The sequence below is a fragment of the Oncorhynchus tshawytscha genome, linkage group LG13 (genome assembly GCF_018296145.1).
Source record: "Oncorhynchus tshawytscha isolate Ot180627B linkage group LG13, Otsh_v2.0, whole genome shotgun sequence".
In the NCBI taxonomy this organism is placed as follows: domain Eukaryota; kingdom Metazoa; phylum Chordata; class Actinopteri; order Salmoniformes; family Salmonidae; genus Oncorhynchus; species Oncorhynchus tshawytscha.
In genome coordinates, this window is record NC_056441.1 from 79,013,844 (window position 1) to 79,033,032 (window position 19,189).

At 44.8% G+C, this 19,189-nt stretch overlaps 1 protein-coding gene across 4 annotated transcripts in view; it reads right to left on the minus strand.

The window, feature by feature from the left end:
- The window catches only part of LOC112267285 (glutamate receptor, ionotropic, AMPA 4a), a 154,393-nt gene that overhangs the window by 12,456 nt on the left and 122,748 nt on the right, over nucleotides 1-19,189 (minus strand). For all 4 annotated transcript variants that reach the window (XM_042296395.1, XM_042296392.1, XM_042296394.1 and 1 more), the window contains exons 14-15: nucleotides 15,310-15,508; nucleotides 6,626-6,873 (exon numbers count right to left, since the gene is read on the minus strand). In XM_042296395.1, the coding sequence (XP_042152329.1) occupies nucleotides 6,626-6,873; nucleotides 15,310-15,508 (447 nt within the window). The remainder of the gene's footprint in view (nucleotides 1-6,625; nucleotides 6,874-15,309; nucleotides 15,509-19,189) is intronic.

A 19,189-nucleotide genomic window follows, 5' to 3' on the forward strand; every position in this document is an offset into this window, starting at 1 on the left:
TCTGGTCCCCGATGACACGGAGCTAACACCCTGCCGCTGGTGTTCTGGTCCCCGATGTCACGGAGCTAACACCCTGCCGCTGGTGTTCTGGTCCCCGATGTCACGGAGCTAACACCCTGCTGCTGGTGTTCTGGTCCCTGATGACACGGAGCTAACACCCTGTTGCTGGTGTTCTGGTCCCTGATGACACGGAGCTAACACCCTGCTGCTGTTGCTCTGGTCCCTGATGACACGGAGCTAACACCCTGCTGCTGGTGTTCCGGTCCCTGATGACACGGAGCTACACCCTGCTGCTGGTGTTCTGGTCCCTGATGACACGGAGCTAACACCCTGGCGCTGGTGTTCTGGTCCCTGATGACACAGACCTAACACCCTGCTGCTGGTGTTCTGGTCCCTGATGACGCAGAGCTAACACCCTGCTGCTGGTGTTCTGGTTCCTGATGACACAGACCTAACACCCTGCTGCTGGTGTTCTGGTCCCTGATGATGCAGAGCTAACAACCTGCTGCTGGTGTTCTGGTCCCTGATGACACGGAGCTAACACCCTGCTGCTGGTGTTCTGGTCCCTGATGACACGGAGCTAACACCCTGCTGCTGGTGTTCTGGTCCCTGATGACACGGAGCTAACACCATGCTGCTGGAGTTCTGGTCCCTGATGACACGGAGCTAACACCCTGCTGCTGGTGTTCTGGTCCCTGATGACACAGAGCTAACACCCTGCTGCTGGTGTTCTGGTCCCTGATGACACGGAGCTAACACCCTGCTGCTGTTGTTTTGGTCCCTGATGACACAGAGCTAACACCCTGCTGCTGGGGTTCTGGTCCCTGATGACACGGAGCTAACACCCTGCTGCTGTTGTTTTGGTCCCTGATGACACGGAGCTAACACCTCTCCTCTCCTCTCTTCTCTCTCTTCGCTCTCTTCCCATCTCCTATCTTTTGTCTTCTCTCTCTCCTCTCTTCCCTCTTTTCTCTCTCCGCACTCTCTCCTCACTCTCTGCTCTCTTCCCTCTATTCTCTCTCCTATCTCCTCTCTTTTGTCTTCTCTCTCTCCTCTCCTCTCTCTCTTCTCTCTCTCTTCTCGCTCATCTCTCTTCTGTCTCTCCTTTTCTCTCTCAGCTGCTGTCATCAGTTTGCTTCGCCTCATTGCTTCACTCTTCCGTTTGTGTCTTTTTGCCAGGGAGTATGTATACCAAGGAGCGTGTGTTTGCGTGCATGACTTTATATATACAAAATATGTTTTATTGTCACATCACTAGATAGGTGCAGTGAAATGTGTTGATGTACATGGTCAGCCATAGTAGTACAGCTCCCCTGGAGCATACTAGGGTTAAGTGCCTTGCTCAAGGGCACATCGACAGATTGTTCAACCTTTCAGTTACTGGCCCATCTGGCCCAATGCAAACAGACAGTCCAACAGACAGAGAGTCAGACAGATAGACAGCTAGAGAAAGAGAGAGAAAGAGAGAGAGAGTTATCTTGGGTGGGCTACAAGCCATGGAACATATCACCATCATAAGAAGGGTATGGGAAAAGGAATGATGCTACATAGACATCTCTCATACATATTATCATATGAATTAACTACATATCTTACTATTAATAATAATCTTTATCAAAATCATCATGTCAAATCAGTGCTGTGAATGGCTTGCCGTGAGCAGGGGCTCTTGCCTGACATGCTCTCTCCCGTAGGTTTTCCCATGATCAGGAGAAGCCATAGACAGCAGTCGATAGTCCCAGAATAGTAAGGGGGCCAGGTGGGGACCATCATCCACTGGCTGTCACTTTTCCCTCGGAAACAGAAAACCTTCATTTATCTGAGTGGAAAAGGAACCCTGGTAAAGGTGCAGGGGAGTGGGAGGACTTCTTTGCAAGGTGCACAGGGGGAAGTTATAGGAACATTATAGAAAGGTGTCAGTAGTCCTGCTGCTATAGACACACACACACACACTACAAATGTATGGATTTTAGTGTTTCAGGGCATCATAAATTAATTGGATTGTGGGAATTTGTTTCTTTTGATCGATTTGATTGATTTTATCTGCATTTTGGGGTGTTATGAAATAATTTGATAATTTTCTGCTTTTTGTTCCCCCCGTTGGCCAGGCCCTTCAACATCCTGTTTCCTGTGTGTCTATAAATTCCCCCGGGTGGCTCTGGGAGTCATGGCAATGCCAAGGTGCTCCGCCTCTCTCCACGGCATCACCATTAGTAACTTCAATCACAATCGGTCTCAGTCCAAAAACAGATAGTATCTACATAACACTCTGAGAATGAAGGAATGAGACAGTCAAGACACCAAATGAGTGGACACTTTACCTGATCAGTGGCCCTGTCAAAAGAAAGAGTGAGTGAAAGAAGAGAAATGGAGAGAGAGGGACAGGTGGATAGACGGACAGACAGCAATACAACAGAGCAATGGAGCTAACAAGCATTAAATACCTGAACACAAAATAGACAGGGAGGGAGGGAGAAGGAGTCAGAGAGGGAGAGAGTCAGACAGAGAGGGAGAAGGAGACGGAGAGGGAGAAGGAGACAGAGAGGGAGAAGGAGACAGAGAGGAGAAGGAGACAGAGAGGGAGAAGGAGACGGAGAGGGAGAAGGAGACGGAGTCGGAGAGGGAGAAGGAGACAGAGAGGCAGAAGGAGACAGAGAAGGAGAAGGAGACAGAGAGGGAGAGAGTCAGACAGAGGGAGAGAGTCAGACAGAGAGAGAGAAGGAAACGGAGATGGAGAAGGAGATGGAGAGGGAGAAGGAGACGGAGAGGGAGAAGGAGAAGGAGAGGGAGACAGTCAGACAGAGAGGGAGAAGGAGACGGAGAAGGAGACGGAGAGGGAGAAGGAGACGGAGAGGGAGAAGGAGACAGAGAGGGAGAGAGTCAGACAGAGAGAGAGAATGAGACAGAGAGAGAGAATGAGACAGAGAGGGAGAAGGAGACAGAGAGGGAGAAGGAAACGGAGAGGGAGAAGGAGACAGAGAGGGAGAAGGAGACAGAGAGGGAGAAGGAGATGGAGAGGGAGAGAGTCAGACACAGAGAGAGAAGGAGATGGAGAAGGAGACGGAGAAGGAGACAGAGAGGGAGAAGGAGACAGAGATGGAGAAGGAGGCAGTGAAAGAGACGGAGATGGAGAGGGAGAAGGAGAAGGAGACGGAGAGGGAGAAGAGGACAAAGAGGGAGAGAGAAAGAGGGAGAAGGAGAGGGAGAGAGGCAGAGAGAGAAGGAGACGGAGAGGGAGAAGGAGAGGGAGAAGGAGAGGGAGAAGGAGATGGAGAGGGGGAAGGAGACAGAGAGGGAGAGAGTCAGACAGAGAGGGAGAGAGTCAGACTGAGAGAGAGAAGGAGACAGAGAGGGAGAAGGAGACAGAGAGGGAGAAGGAGAGGGAGAAGGAGAAGGAGAAGACAGAGAGGGAGAAGGAGACAGAGATGGAGACAGAGATGGAGAGGGAGAAGGAGGCAGTGAAGGAGACGGAGAAGGAGACGGAGAGTGAGAAGGAGATGAGACAGGGAGAAGGAGAGAGGGAGAAGGAGACAGAGAGGGAGAGAGTAATACAGAAAGAGAGAAGGAGCCAGAGTTCGAGAAGGAGACGGAGAGGGAGAAGGAGATAGAGATGGAGAAGGAGAGGGAGAAGGAGGCCATGAAGGAGACAGAGAAGGAGACAGAGATGGAGACAGATAGGGAGAAGGAGAGGGAGAAGGAGGCAGTGAAGGAGTCAGAGAGGGAGACGGAGAGGGAGAAGGAGACGGAGAGGGAGAAGAGGACAGAGAGGGAGAGAGGCAGAGGGAGAAGGAGACAGAGAGGGAGAGAGGCAGAGAGAGAAGGAGCCAGAGAGAGAGAAGGAGACAGAGAGGGAGAAGGAGACAGAGAGGGAGAGGGAGAGAAATAAAGTAACAAAGAGAGAGACAGACAGGGAGAGAAATGGAGGGAGAGAGAGAGAGACAGAGAGGGAGAAGGAGAGGGAGAAGGAGGCAGTGAAGGAGACGGAGAGGGAGAAGGAGACGGAGAGGGAGAAGAGGACAGAGAGGGAGAGAGAAAGAGGGAGAAGGAGAGGGAGAGAGGCAGAGAGAGAATGAGACAGAGAGAGAGAAGGAGATGGAGAGGGAGAAGGAGAGGGAGAAGGAGACGGAGAGGGGGAAGGAGACAGAGAGGGAGAGAGTCAGACAGAGAGGGAGAGAGTCAGACTGAGAGAGAGAAGGAGACAGAGAGTTAGAAGGAGACAGAGAGGGAGAAGGAGACAGAGAGGGAGAAGGAGACAGAGAGGGAGACAGAGACAGAGAGGGAGAAGGAGACGGAGAAGGAGACGGAGAGGGAGAGGGAGAGAGTCAGACAGAGAGAGAGAGAAGGAGATGGAGAGGGAGAAGGAGACAGAGAGGGAGAGAGTCAGACAGAGAGGGAGAGAGTCAGACTGAGAGAGAGAAGGAGACAGAGAGTTAGAAGGAGACAGAGAGGGAGAAGGAGACAGAGAGGGAGAAGGAGACAGAGAGGGAGACAGTCAGACAGAGAGGGAGAAGGAGACGGAGAAGGAGACGGAGAGGGAGAGAGTCAGACAGAGAGAGAGAGAAGGAGATGGAGAGGGAGAAGGACACGGAGAGGGAGAAGGAGACGGAGAGGGAGAAGGAGACGGAGAGGGAGAAGGAGACGGAGAGGGAGAAGGAGATGGAGATGGAGAAGGAGACAGAGAGGGAGAAGGAGACGGAGAGGGAGAGAGTCAGACACAGAGAGAGAAGGAGAGGGAGAAGGAGAAGGAGAGGGAGAAGGAGACAGAGAGGGAGAAGGAGACAGAGATGGAGAGGGAGAAGGAGGCAGTGAAGGAGACGGAGAAGGAGACAGAGAGGGAGAAGGAGACAGAGAGGGAGAGAGTCATACAGAGAGAGAGAAGGAGACAGAGAGGGAGAAGGAGAGGGAGAAGGAGGCAGTGAAGGAGAGGGAGAAGGAGACAGAGATGGAGACAGAGAGGGAGAAGGAGGCAGTGAAGGAGTCGGAGAGGGAGAAGGAGAAGGAGACGGAGAGGGAGAGAGGCAGAGGGAGAAGGAGACAGAGAGAGAGAAGGAGACAGAGAGGGAGAAGGAGACAGAGAGGGAGAGGGAGAGAAATAAAGTAACAAAGAGAGACAGACAGGGAGAGAAATGGAGGGAGAGAGAGAGACAGAGAGGGAGAAGGAGGCAGTGAAGGAGAGAGAGAGGGAGACGGAGAGGGAGAAGGAGACGGAGAGGGAGAAGAGGACAGAGAGGGAGAAAGGCAGAGGGAGAAGGAGACAGAGAGGGAGAGAGGCAGAGAGAGGAGACAGAGCGAGAGAAGAAGACGGAGAGGGAGAAGGAGAGGGAGACGGAGAGGGAGTAGGTGGCAGAGAGGGAGAAGGAGGTAGAGAGGGAGAGGACACAGAGAGGGAGAGGGAGACAGAGAGGGAGAAGGAGACAGAGAGGGAGAGGGAGAAGGAGAGGAGAAGGAGACGGAGAGGGAGAAGGAGACGGAGAGGGAGAAAGAGAGGGAGAAGGAGACGGAGAGGGAGAAGGAGACGGAGATGGAGAAGGAGACAGAGAGGGAGAAGGAGACAGAGAGGGAGAAGGAGACGGAGAGGGAGAGAGTCAGACACAGAGAGAGAAGGAGAGGGAGAAGGAGAAGGAGAGGGAGAAGGAGACAGAGAGGGAGAAGGAGACAGAAATGGAGACGGAGATGGAGAGGGAGAAGGAGGCAGTGAAGGAGACGGAGAAGGAGACGGAGAGGGAGAAGGAGACAGAGAGGGAGAAGGAGACAGAGAGGGAGAGAGTCATACAGAGAGAGAGAAGGAGACAGAGATGAGACAGAGAGGGAGAAGGAGAGGGAGAAGGAGGCAGTGAAGGAGAGGGAGAAGGAGACAGAGATGGAGACAGAGTGGGAGAAGGAGAAGGAGACGGAGAGGGAGAAGGAGACAGAGAGGGAGAAGGAGAGGGAGAAGGAGGCAGTGAAGGAGAGGGAGAAGGAGACAGAGATGGAGACAGAGAGGGAGAAGGAGGCAGTGAAGGAGTCGGAGAGGGAGAAGGAGAAGGAGACGGAGAGGGAGAATGAGACAGAGAGGGAGAGAAATAAAGTAACAAAGAGAGAGACAGACAGGGAGAGAAATGGAGGGAGAGAGAGAGACATCGAGGGAGAAGGAGAGGGAGAAGGAGGCAGTGAAGGAGACGGAGAGGGAGACGGAGAGGGAGAAGGAGAGGGAGAGGGAGAAGAGGACAGAGAGGGAGAAAGGCAGAGGGAGAAGGAGACAGAGAGGGAGAGAGGCAGAGAGAGGAGACAGAGCGAGAGAAGAAGACGGAGAGGGAGAAGGAGAGGGAGACGGAGAGGGAGTAGGTGGCAGAGAGGGAGAAGGAGGTAGAGAGGGAGAAGGAGACAGAGAGGGAGAAGGACACAGAGAGGGAGAGGGAGACAGAGAGGGAGAAGGAGACAGAGAGGGAGAGGGAGAGAAATAAAGTAACAAAGAGAGAGACAGACAGGGAGAGAAATGGAGGGAGAGAGAGAGACAAGACATAGACCAGACAAATACCAGACTAAGACACTATTAATTGATCCATAAAAAAGGCACACCAGGGTAGGTGGAATACCATAACAACAGTTGAGTTGGGGACTACCATCGTTATACTACTCCACCCACCTTAGCTGTGAGCCTTTAGGTGTGGCAATGCCATATCCCTTGGAGTCCAGGTTGCCTCCAACCTTCATGGTGTCGCAGGGCTTGCGTTGTTCGGTGTACTCATTCATGGTGGACTCCAGGAGGAAAGCGTACTTCCCTTTGGACTTGCGGACACGAGCTACGCCCTCCGCTGTGGTCTTCGCGAAGACAGAGGGCTCAGCAGACTTCATATAGGACCACATCTTCTCATATACAGCAATCTTTGACCTCTAAGAGAACAAAGGGCAGAGAGAATGTGGTAGAGGTGAGCTTTAGGGTTAGTGATCCATCCATTCATCCACCCAACCACCCACCCATCCATTCATCTGTCCATCCATCCATCTATTCATCTATTAGCTGCAATGATCACTGGTCCTGAAATATTGATGATCATCTGCAGCTGCTGTTCACAGGGCATTCAGAACCAACTGCTAATGGACAGTGTAATAGTGGACAGTGTAATAGTGGACAGTGTAATAGTGGACAGTGTAATAGAGTAGAACCAACTGCTAGGGGACAGTGTAATAGTGGACAGTGTAATATTGGACAGTGTAATAGTGGACAGTGTAATAGTGGACAGTGTAATAGTGTAGAACCAACTGCTAGTGGACAGTGTAATAGTGGACAGTGTAATATTGGACAGTGTAATAGTGGACAGTGTAATATTGGACAGTGTAATAGTGTAGAACCAACTGCTACTGGACAGTGTAATAGTGGACAGTGTAATATTGGACAGTGTAATAGTGGACAGTGTAATAGAGTAGAACCAACTGCTAGGGGACAGTGTAATAGTGGACAGTGTAATAGTGTAGAACCAACTGCTAGTGGACAGTGTAATAGTGTAGAACCAACTGCTAGTGGACAGTGTAATAGTGGACAGTGTAATATTGACAGTGTAATAGTGGACAGTGTAATATTGACAGTGTAATAGTGTAGAACCAACTGCTACTGGACAGTGTAATAGTGGACAGTGTAATAGTGTAGAATCATCTGCTAGTGGACAGTGTAGAACCACCTGCTAGTGGACAGTGTAATAGTGTAGAATCATCTGCTAGTGGACAGTGTAATAGTGTAGAATCAACTGCTAGTGGACAGTGTAATAGTGTAGAACCACCTGCTAGTGGACAGTGTAATAGTGTAGAATCATCTGCTAGTGGACAGTGTAATAGTGTAGAATCATCTGCTAGTGGACAGTGTAATAGTGGACAGTGTAATAGTGGACAGTGTAATAGTGTAGAACCAAATGCTAGTGGACAGTGTAATAGTGGACAGTGTAATATTGGACAGTGTAATAGTGTCGAACCAACTACTAGAGGACAGTGTAATAGTGTAGAACCAACTGCTAGTGGACAGTGTAATAGTGGACAGTGTAATAGTGGACAGTGTATTAGTGGACAGTGTAATAGTGGACAGTGTAATAGTGTAGAACCAAATGCTAGTGGACAGTGTAATAGTGGACAGTGTAATAGTGGACAGTGTAATAGTGTAGAACCAAATGCTAGTGGACAGTGTAATAGTGGACAGTGTAATAGTGGACAGTGTAATATTGGACAGTGTAATAGTGGACAGTGTAATATTGGACAGTGTAATAGTGGACAGTGTAATAGTGGACAGTGTAATAGTGGACAGTGTAATAGTGGACAGTGTAATAGTGGACAGTGTAATAGTGGACAGTGTAATATTGGACAGTGTAATAGTGGACAGTGTAATAGTGGACAGTGTAATAGTGGACAGTGTAATAGTGGACAGTGTAATAGTGGACAGTGTAATATTGTAGAATCATCTGCTAGTGGACAGTGTAATATTGGACAGTGTAATAGTGGACAGTGTAATAGTGGACAGTGTATTAGTGGACAGTGTATTAGTGGACAGTGTAATATTGGACAGTGTAATAGAGTAGAACCAACTGATAGTGGACAGTGTAATAGTGTAGAATCATCTGCTAGTGGACAGTGTAGAACCACCTGTTAGTGGACAGTGTAATAGTGTAGAATCATCTGCTAGTGGACAGTGTAATAGTGTAGAATCAACTGCTAGTGGACAGTGTAATAGTGTAGAATCATCTGCTAGTGGACAGTGTAATAGTGTAGAATCATCTGCTAGTGGACAGTGTAATAGTGGACAGTGTAATAGTGGACAGTGTAATAGTGTAGAACCAAATGCTAGTGGACAGTGTAATAGTGGACAGTGTAATATTGGACAGTGTAATAGTGTCGAACCAACTGCTAGAGGACAGTGTAATAGTGTAGAACCAACTGCTAGTGGACAGTGTAATAGTGGACAGTGTAATAGTGGACAGTGTATTAGTGGACAGTGTAATAGTGGACAGTGTAATAGTGTAGAACCAAATGCTAGTGGACAGTGTAATAGTGGACAGTGTAATAGTGTAGAACCAAATGCTAGTGGACAGTGTAATAGTGGACAGTGTAATAGTGGACAGTGTAATAGTGTAGAACCAAATGCTAGTGGACAGTGTAATAGTGGACAGTGTAATAGTGGACAGTGTAATATTGGACAGTGTAATAGTGGACAGTGTAATAGTGGACAGTGTAATAGTGGACAGTGTAATATTGGACAGTGTAATAGTGGACAGTGTAATATTGGACAGTGTAATAGTGGACAGTGTAATATTGACAGTGTAATAGTGGACAGTGTAATAGTGGACAGTGTAATAGTGGACAGTGTAATAGTGGACAGTGTAATAGTGGACAGTGTAATAGTGGACAGTGTAATAGTGGACAGTGTAATAGTGGACAGTGTAATATTGACAGTGTAATAGTGGACAGTGTAATATTGGACAGTGTAATAGTGGACAGTGTAATAGTGGACAGTGTAATATTGGACAGTGTAATAGTGGACAGTGTAATATTGACAGTGTAATAGTGGACAGTGTAATAGTAGACAGTGTAATAGTGGACAGTGTAATAGTGGACAGTGTAATAGTGGACAGTGTAATAGTGGACAGTGTAATATTGTAGAATCATCTGCTAGTGGACAGTGTAATATTGGACAGTGTAATAGTGGACAGTGTAATAGTGGACAGTGTAATAGTGGACAGTGTATTAGTGGACAGTGTATTAGTGGACAGTGTAATAGTGGACAGTGTAATAGTGTAGAACCAACTGCTAGTGGACAGTGTAATATTGGACAGTGTAATAGTGGACAGTGTAATAGTGGACAGTGTAATAGTGGACAGTGTAATAGTGTAGAACCAATTGCTAGTGGACAGTGTAATATTGGACAGTGTAATAGTGGACAGTGTAATAGTGGACAGTGTAATAGTGTAGAATCATCTGCTAATCGACAGCATAATAGTGTAGAACCAACTGCCAGGGGACAGTATAATAGTGGGCAGTGTCATAGTGTAGAACCACCTGCTAGTGGACAGTGTAATATTGGACAGTGCAATACTGTAGAACCAACTGCTAGTGGACAGTGTAATAGTGTAGAATCATCTGCTAGTGGACAGCGTAATACTGTAGAACCAGCTGCTAGTGGACAGTGTAATTGTGGACAGTGTAGTAGTGTATAACCAACTGCTAGTGGATAGTGTAATAGTATAGAATCAACTGCTAGTGGACAGTGTAATAGTGGACAGTGTAATAGTGTAGAATCAACTGCTCGTGGACAGTGTAATAGTGTAGAACCACCTGCTAGGGGACAGTGTAATAGTGGACAGTGTAATAGTGGACAGTGTAATAGTGTAGAATCAACTGCTAGTGGACAGTGTAATAATGTGTAGAACCACCTGCTAGTGGACAGTGTAATAGTGTAGAACCAACTGCTAGTGGACAGTGTAATAGTGGACAGTGTAATATTGGACAGTGTAATAGTGTAGAACCAACTGCTAGTGGACAGTGTAATAGTGGACAGTGTAATATTGACAGTGTAATAGTGTAGAACCAACTGCTAGTGGACAGTGTAATAGTGGACAGTGTAATAGTGGACAGTGTAATATTGTAGAACCATCTGCCAGTGGACAGTGTAATAGTGGATAGTGTAATAGTGTAGAACCAAGTGCTAGTGGACAGTGTAATAGTGGACAGTGTAATAGTGTAGAACCAAGTGCTAGTGGATAGTGTAATAGTGTAGAATCAACTGCTAGTGGACAGTGTAATAGTGGACAGTGTAATTGTGGACAGTGTAGTAGTGTAGAACCAACTGCTAGTGGATAGTGTAATAGTGTAGAATCAACTGCTAGTGGACAGTGTAATAGTGTAGAGCCACCTGCTAGTGGACAGTGTAATAGTGGACAGTGTATTAGTGTAGAGCCAACTGCTAGTGGACAGTGTAATAGTGGACAGTGTAATTGTGGACAGTGTAATATTGTAGAACCAACTGCAAGTGGACAGTGTAATAGTGTAGAACCAACTGCTAGTGGACAGTGTAATAGTGGACAGTGTAATTGTGGACAGTGTAATAGTGTAGAACCAACTGCTAGTGGACAGTGTAATAGTGGACACTGTAATAGTGTAGAATCATCTGCTAATGGACAGCATAATAGTGTAGAACCAACTGCCAGGGGACAGTATAATAGTGGGCAGTGTCATAGTGTAGAACCACCTGCTAGTGGACAGTGTAATGTTGGACAGTGCAATACTGTAGAACCAACTGCTAGTGGACAGTGTAATAGTGTAGAATCATCTGCTAGTGGACAGCGTAATACTGTAGAACCAACTGCTAGTGGACAGTGTTATTGTGGACAGTGTAGTAGTGTATAACCAACTGCTAGTGGATAGTGTAATAGTATAGAATCAACTGCTAGTGGACAGTGTAATAGTGGACAGTGTAATAGTGTAGAATCAACTGCTAGTGGACAGTGTAATAGTGTAGAACCACCTGCTAGGGGACAGTGTAATATTGGACAGTGTAATAGTGGACAGTGTAATAGTGTAGAATCAACTGCTAGTGGACAGTGTAATAGTGTAGAACCACCTGCTAGTGGACAGTGTAATAGTGTAGAACCAACTGCTAGTGGACAGTGTAATAGTGGACAGTGTAATATTGGACAGTGTAATAGTGTAGAACCAACTGCTAGTGGACAGTGTAATAGTGGACAGTGTAATATTGGACAGTGTAATAGTGTAGAACCAACTGCTAGTGGACAGTGTAATAGTGGACAGTGTAATAGTGGACAGTGTAATATTGTAGAACCATCTGCCAGTGGACAGTGTAATAGTGGATAGTGTAATAGTGTAGAACCAAGTGCTAGTGGACAGTGTAATAGTGGACAGTGTAATAGTGGACAGTGTAATAGTGGACAGTGTAATAGTGTAGAACCAAGTGCTAGTGGATAGTGTAATAGTGTAGAATCAACTGCTAGTGGACAGTGTAATAGTGGACAGTGTAATTGTGGACAGTGTAGTAGTGTAGAACCAACTGCTAGTGGATAGTGTAATAGTGTAGAATCAACTGCTAGTGGACAGTGTAATAGTGTAGAGCCACCTGCTAGTGGACAGTGTAATAGTGGACAGTGTAATTGTGGACAGTGTAATAGTGTCGAACCAACTGCTAGTGGACAGTGTAATAGTGGACAGTGTAATTGTGGACAGTGTAATATTGTAGAACCAACTGCAAGTGGACAGTGTAATAGTGTAGAACCAAGTGCTAGAGGATAGTGTAATAGTGGACAGTGTAATATTGGACAGTGTAATAGTGTAGAACCAACTGCTAGTGGACAGTGTAATAGTGGACAGTGTAATATTGGACAGTGTAATAGTGTAGAACCAACTGCTAGTGGACAGTGTAATAGTGGACAGTGTAATAGTGGACAGTGTAATATTGTAGAACCATCTGCCAGTGGACAGTGTAATAGTGGATAGTGTAATAGTGTAGAACCAAGTGCTAGTGGACAGTGTAATAGTGGACAGTGTAATAGTGTAGAACCAAGTGCTAGTGGATAGTGTAATAGTGTAGAATCAACTGCTAGTGGACAGTGTAATAGTGGACAGTGTAATTGTGGACAGTGTAGTAGTGTAGAACCAACTGCTAGTGGATAGTGTAATAGTGTAGAATCAACTGCTAATGGACAGTGTAATAGTGTAGAACCAACTGCTAGTGGACAGTGTAATAGTGGACAGTGTATTAGTGTAGAGCCAACTGCTAGTGGACAGTGTAATAGTGGACAGTGTAATTGTGGACAGTGTAATATTGTAGAACCAACTGCAAGTGGACAGTGTAATAGTGTAGAACCAACTGCTAGTGGACAGTGTAATAGTGGACAGTGTAATATTGGACAGTGTAATAGTGGACAGTGTAATAGTGGACAGTGTAATAGTGTAGAATCATCTGCTAATGGACAGCATAATAGTGTAGAACCAACTGCCAGGGGACAGTATAATAGTGGGCAGTGTCATAGTGTAGAACCACCTGCTAGTGGACAGTGTAATGTTGGACAGTGCAATACTGTAGAACCAACTGCTAGTGGACAGTGTAATAGTGTAGAATCATCTGCTAGTGGACAGCGTAATACTGTAGAACCAACTGCTAGTGGACAGTGTTATTGTGGACAGTGTAGTAGTGTATAACCAACTGCTAGTGGATAGTGTAATAGTATAGAATCAACTGCTAGTGGACAGTGTAATAGTGGACAGTGTAATAGTGTAGAATCAACTGCTAGTGGACAGTGTAATAGTGTAGAACCACCTGCTAGTGGACAGTGTAATAGTGTAGAACCAACTGCTAGTGGACAGTGTAATAGTGGACAGTGTAATATTGGACAGTGTAATAGTGTAGAACCAACTGCTAGTGGACAGTGTAATAGTGGACAGTGTAATATTGGACAGTGTAATAGTGTAGAACCAACTGCTAGTGGACAGTGTAATAGTGGACAGTGTAATAGTGGACAGTGTAATATTGTAGAACCATCTGCCAGTGGACAGTGTAATAGTGGATAGTGTAATAGTGTAGAACCAAGTGCTAGTGGACAGTGTAATAGTGGACAGTGTAATAGTGGACAGTGTAATAGTGGACAGTGTAATAGTGTAGAACCAAGTGCTAGTGGATAGTGTAATAGTGTAGAATCAACTGCTAGTGGACAGTGTAATAGTGGACAGTGTAATTGTGGACAGTGTAGTAGTGTAGAACCAACTGCTAGTGGATAGTGTAATAGTGTAGAATCAACTGCTAGTGGACAGTGTAATAGTGTAGAGCCACCTGCTAGTGGACAGTGTAATAGTGGACAGTGTAATTGTGGACAGTGTTATAGTGTCGAACCAACTGCTAGTGGACAGTGTAATAGTGGACAGTGTAATTGTGGACAGTGTAATATTGTAGAACCAACTGCAAGTGGACAGTGTAATAGTGTAGAACCAACTGCTAGTGGACAGTGTAATAGTGGACAGTGTAATTGTGGACAGTGTAATAGTGTAGAACCAACTGCTAGTGGACAGTGTAATAGTGGACAGTGTAATATTGTAGAACCATCTGCTAGTGGACAGTGTAATATTGGACAGTGTAGTAGTGTAGAACCAACTGCAAGTGGACAGTGCAATAGTGTAGAACCAACTGCTAGTGGACAGTGTAATAGTGGACAGTGTAATAGTGGACAGTGTAATAGTGGACAGTGTAATATTGTAGAACCAACTGCTAGTGGACAGTGTAATAGTGGACAGTGTAATTGTGGACAGTGTAGTAGTGTAGAACCAACTGCTAGTGGACAGTGTAATAGTGGACAGTGTAATAGTGTAGAACCAAATGCTAGTGGACAGTGTAATAGTGGACAGTGTAATATTGGACAGTGTAATAGTGTAGAACCAACTGCTAGTGGACAGTGTAATAGTGGACAGTGTAATAGTGTAGAACCAACTGCTAGTGGACAGTGTAATAGTGGACAGTGTAATAGTGTAGAACAGACCCTGTTGTACACACAACTTCATGCTTGATTTTAGTGTTCTGTAGTGTGTGTGTGTGTGTGTGTGTGTGTGTGTGTGTGTGTGTGTGTGTGTGCGTGCGTGCGCGTGCGTGCGCGCGCGTGCGCGTGCGTGTGTGCGTGCGCGTATGTTTGTGTGTCTGCTTGGTGTAGTGAAGAATGAAAATAACAAGCTGGGGAACAAATTGTCATTCTCCATAACCGTCGATTCTCGCTTGTTTTTATCCTGTCTTTTTCTCTCTGTCTGTTATGAAGTGTTATTCCCTCTGTCCTTTAGGAACACCATAAGCCTTAGCGTTAGCCAATGAGCCACAGCCTGGAGTAGAGAGGTCAGTGTGTGTGCCTCGCTGGGATTTGCTTGGGTATGACAGACATCTATGCCATGATATTGTCAGTGACTTCTGTCCGAACTAGTGAGCCTCCCCCCACTCTCTCGCTCTCTCTCTCTTTCTCTCTCTCTGGCCAACATTTTCAATGTTGTGGCTTTAAGAAATCAGTGGGGAAAAATCCATACGCGCGCGCGAACACACACATACGCACACCAACACGCGCGCACACCAACACACACGCGCACACTCACACACTCACACACTCACACACACAATTAATAGTGATGAATCCCTCACACAGTAAATAGATTCTTCACCCTCCACAGATTTCCGCCTGCTCGTTATGTTGATGATGCTAACGCTGCTCACAGATGCACACTCTGTCTGCTACTGCCAGGCCTAACTATTCACATACACACACGTGTGTGTGTGTTTGTGTATGTGCAAGCTTGTGTGTGTGTCCTCACCCTGAAAAACTCCTTGGTGGAGCCCGAGTCCAGTGTTCCGTAGGCGATCTCCGTCTGCTTGGCCAGATCCTCAGCACTCTCTATGGGCGACACCATCCTCTCCACTGTGAGGAAGGCAGCCAGGTTGGCCGTGTAGGACGAGATGATGATGAGAGTGAAGAACCACCACACGCCCCCCACTATACGCCCCGACAGAGACCTGAGAGGAGAAGGAGGGAAAGAAAGAGGGGGTGAGAGAAAATAGAGGGAAAATCATAGGTGCAAGGTTGAAAACTAAATGTGGTTACTAATAGATAATAAAGTACACACTCTTAGAACAAAATGTTTTACATGGAACCGAAAAGGGTTAGACCTGGAACCAAAAGGGTTAGACCTGGAACCAAAAGGGTTAGACCTGGAACCAAAAGGGTTAGACCTGGAGCCAAAAGGGTTAGACCTGGAACCAAAAGGGTTAGGCCTGGAACCTAAAGGGTTAGACCTGGAACCAAAAGGGTTAGACATGGAGCCAAAAGGGTTGGACCTGGAACCTAAAGGGTTAGACCTGGAGCCAAAAGGGTTAGACCTGGAACCAAAAGGGTTAGACCTGGAACCAAAAGGGTTAGACCTGGAGCCAAAAGGGTTAGACCTGGAACCAAAAGGGTTAGACCTGGAACCAAAAGGGATAGACCTGGAACCAAAAAGGATAGACCTGGAGCCAAAAGGGTTTGACCTGGAACCAAAAGGGTTAGACCTGGAACCAAAAGGGTTAGACCTGGAGCCAAAAGGGTTAGACCTGGAACCAAAAGGGTTTGACCTCGAACCAAAAGGGTTAGACCTGGAACCAAAAATAGTTATTCAAAGGTTTCTCCTACGGGGACAGCCAAAGACCCCTTTTAGGGTCTAGATAGCATTGTTTTCTCTAAGAGTGCAGTAAACAGAGACACAGTATATTGAGGCTCTCTATTTTGAGGCTTTGCTTCATTGGCACCACAGTGAGAGCAACAACACAGTCAAAGCAATTAACAATCAAACCAATTTAACCACCACCAGAACAAAAGGTAACATAACATGAGTGCACTCTTTCATCTCCCCCTCACGATCTCTCTGTTTATCTCCCTCTCCCTAAGAGAGAATATCAAAGTGTATGAAAGAGGCAGTGTTGCTGGTTTATTTTGTTTGTTTTATTTGAGAGAGAGAGAGAGAGAGAGAGAGAGAGAGAGAGAGAGAGAGAGGGAGAGAGAGAGAGAGCAAGCAAGAGAGAGAAAGCAAGAGAGAGAGAATGGGAGGGAGAGAGAGAGTAAAAGAAGAGGGAAGCTTTGATTCTTCTTTAAATGTGAAGGAGATTACCCAGGCTCCCCAGAAGGAGGGAGAGGGGCTATATTTATTACATTCCAATTGAAAATGTATTGCATTAGAGCAACACGACATGTGAGAGTGTGTGTTATGTCCATTATTGGCCTGGCTGTGCAGTTGTCTACAAAGGCCTTGTACCTTTGATCGCATAAACTGCATTATCTGCATTTCTCTGTTTGTTTATACTGGTAACTACCAACAAGACATGTTAACTAACCTGTTTATACTGGTAACTACCAACAAGACATTTGAACTAACCTGTTAATACTGGTAACTACCAACAAGACATTTTAACTAACCTGCTTATACTGTTAACTACCAACAATACATTTTAACTGACCTGTTTATACTGGTAACTACCAACAAGGCATGTGAACTAACCTGTTTATACTGGTAACTACCAACAAGACATTTTAACTAACATGTTTATACTGGTAACTACCAACAAGACATGTTAACTAACCTGTTTAAACTGGTAACTACCAACAAGACATTTTAACTAACCTGTTTATACTGGTAACTACAAACAAGACATATTAACTAACCTGTTTATACTGGTAACTACCAACAATACATTTTAACTAACCTGTTTATACTGGTAACTACCAACAAGACATGTTAACTAACCTGTTTATACTGGTAACTACCAACAAGACATGTTAACTAACCTGTTTATACTGGTAACTACCAACAAGACATGTTAACTAACCTGTTTATACTGGTAACTACCAACAAGACATGTTAACTAACCTGTTTATACTGGTAACTACCAACAAGACATGTTAACTAACCTGTTTATACTGGTAACTACCAACAAGACATTTTAACTAACCTGTTAATACTGGTAACTACCAACAAGACATTTTAACTAACCTGCTTATACTGTTAACTACCAACAATACATTTTCACTGACCTGTTTATACTGGTAACTACCAACAAGGCATGTTAACTAATCTGTTTATACTGGTAACTACCAACAAGACATTTTAACTAACCTGTTTATAATGGTAACTACCAACAATACATTTTAACTAACCTGTTTATACTGGTAACTACCAACAAGACATGTTAACTAACCTGTTTATACTGGTAACTACCAACAAGACATGTTAACTGACCTGTTTATACTGGTAACTACCAACAAGACATTTTAACTAACCTGTTTATACTGGTAACTACCAACAAGACATGTTAACTAACCTGTTTATACTGGTAACTACCAACAAGACATGTTAACTAACCTGTTTATACTGGTAACTAACAACAAGACATGTTAACTAACCTGTTTATACTGGTAACTACCAACACAACATTTTAACTAACCTGTTTATACTGGTATCTACCAACAAGACATGTTAACTAACCTGTTTATACTGGTAACTACCAACAAGACATGTTAACTAACCTGTTCATACTGGTAACTAACAACAAGACATGTTAACTAACCTGTTTATACTGGTAACTACCAACAATACATTTGAACTAACCTGTTTATACTGGTAACTACCAACAAGACATGTTAACTAACCTGTTTATACTGGTAACTACCAACAAGATATGTTAACTAACCTGTTTATACTGGTAACTACCAACAAGACATGTTAACTAACCTGTTTATACTGGTAACTACCAACAAGACATGTTAAATAACCTGTTTATACTGGTAACTACCAACAAGACATGTTAACTAACCTGTTTATACTGGTAACTAGCAACAATACATTTTATCTAACCTGTTTATACTGGTAACTACCAACAAGACATTTTAACTAACCTGCGTATACTGTTAACTACCGACAAGACATTTGAACTAACCTGTTTATACTGGTAACTACCAACAAGACATGTTAACTAACCTGTTTATACTGGCAACTACCAACAAGACATGTTAACTAACCTGTTTATACTGGTAACTACCAACAAGACATTTTAACTAACCTGTTTATACTGGTAACTACCAACAAGACATTTTAACTAACCTGTTTATACTGGTAACTACCAACAAGACATTTTAACTAACCTGTTTATACTGGTAACTACCAACAAGACATTTGAACTAACCTGTTTATACTGGTAACTACCAACAAGACATGTTAACTAACCTGTTTATACTGGTAACTACCAACAAGATATTTTAACTAACCTGTTTATACTGGTAACTACCAACAATACATTTTAACTAACCTGCTTATACTGTTAACTACCAACAATACATTTTAACTGACCTGTTTATACTGGTAACTACCAACAAGACATGTTAACTAACCTGTTTATACTGGTAACTACCAACAAGACATTTGAACTAACCTGCTTATACTGGTAACTACCAACAAGACATTTTAACTAACCTGTTTATACTGGTAACTACCAAGAAGACATGTTAACTAACCTGTTTATACTGGTAACTACCAACAAGAAATGCTAACTACCCTGTTTATACTGGTAACTACCAACAAGACATGTTAACTAACCTGTTTATACTGGTAACTGCCAACAAGACATTTGAACTAACCTGTTTATACAGGTAACTACCAACAAGACATTTTA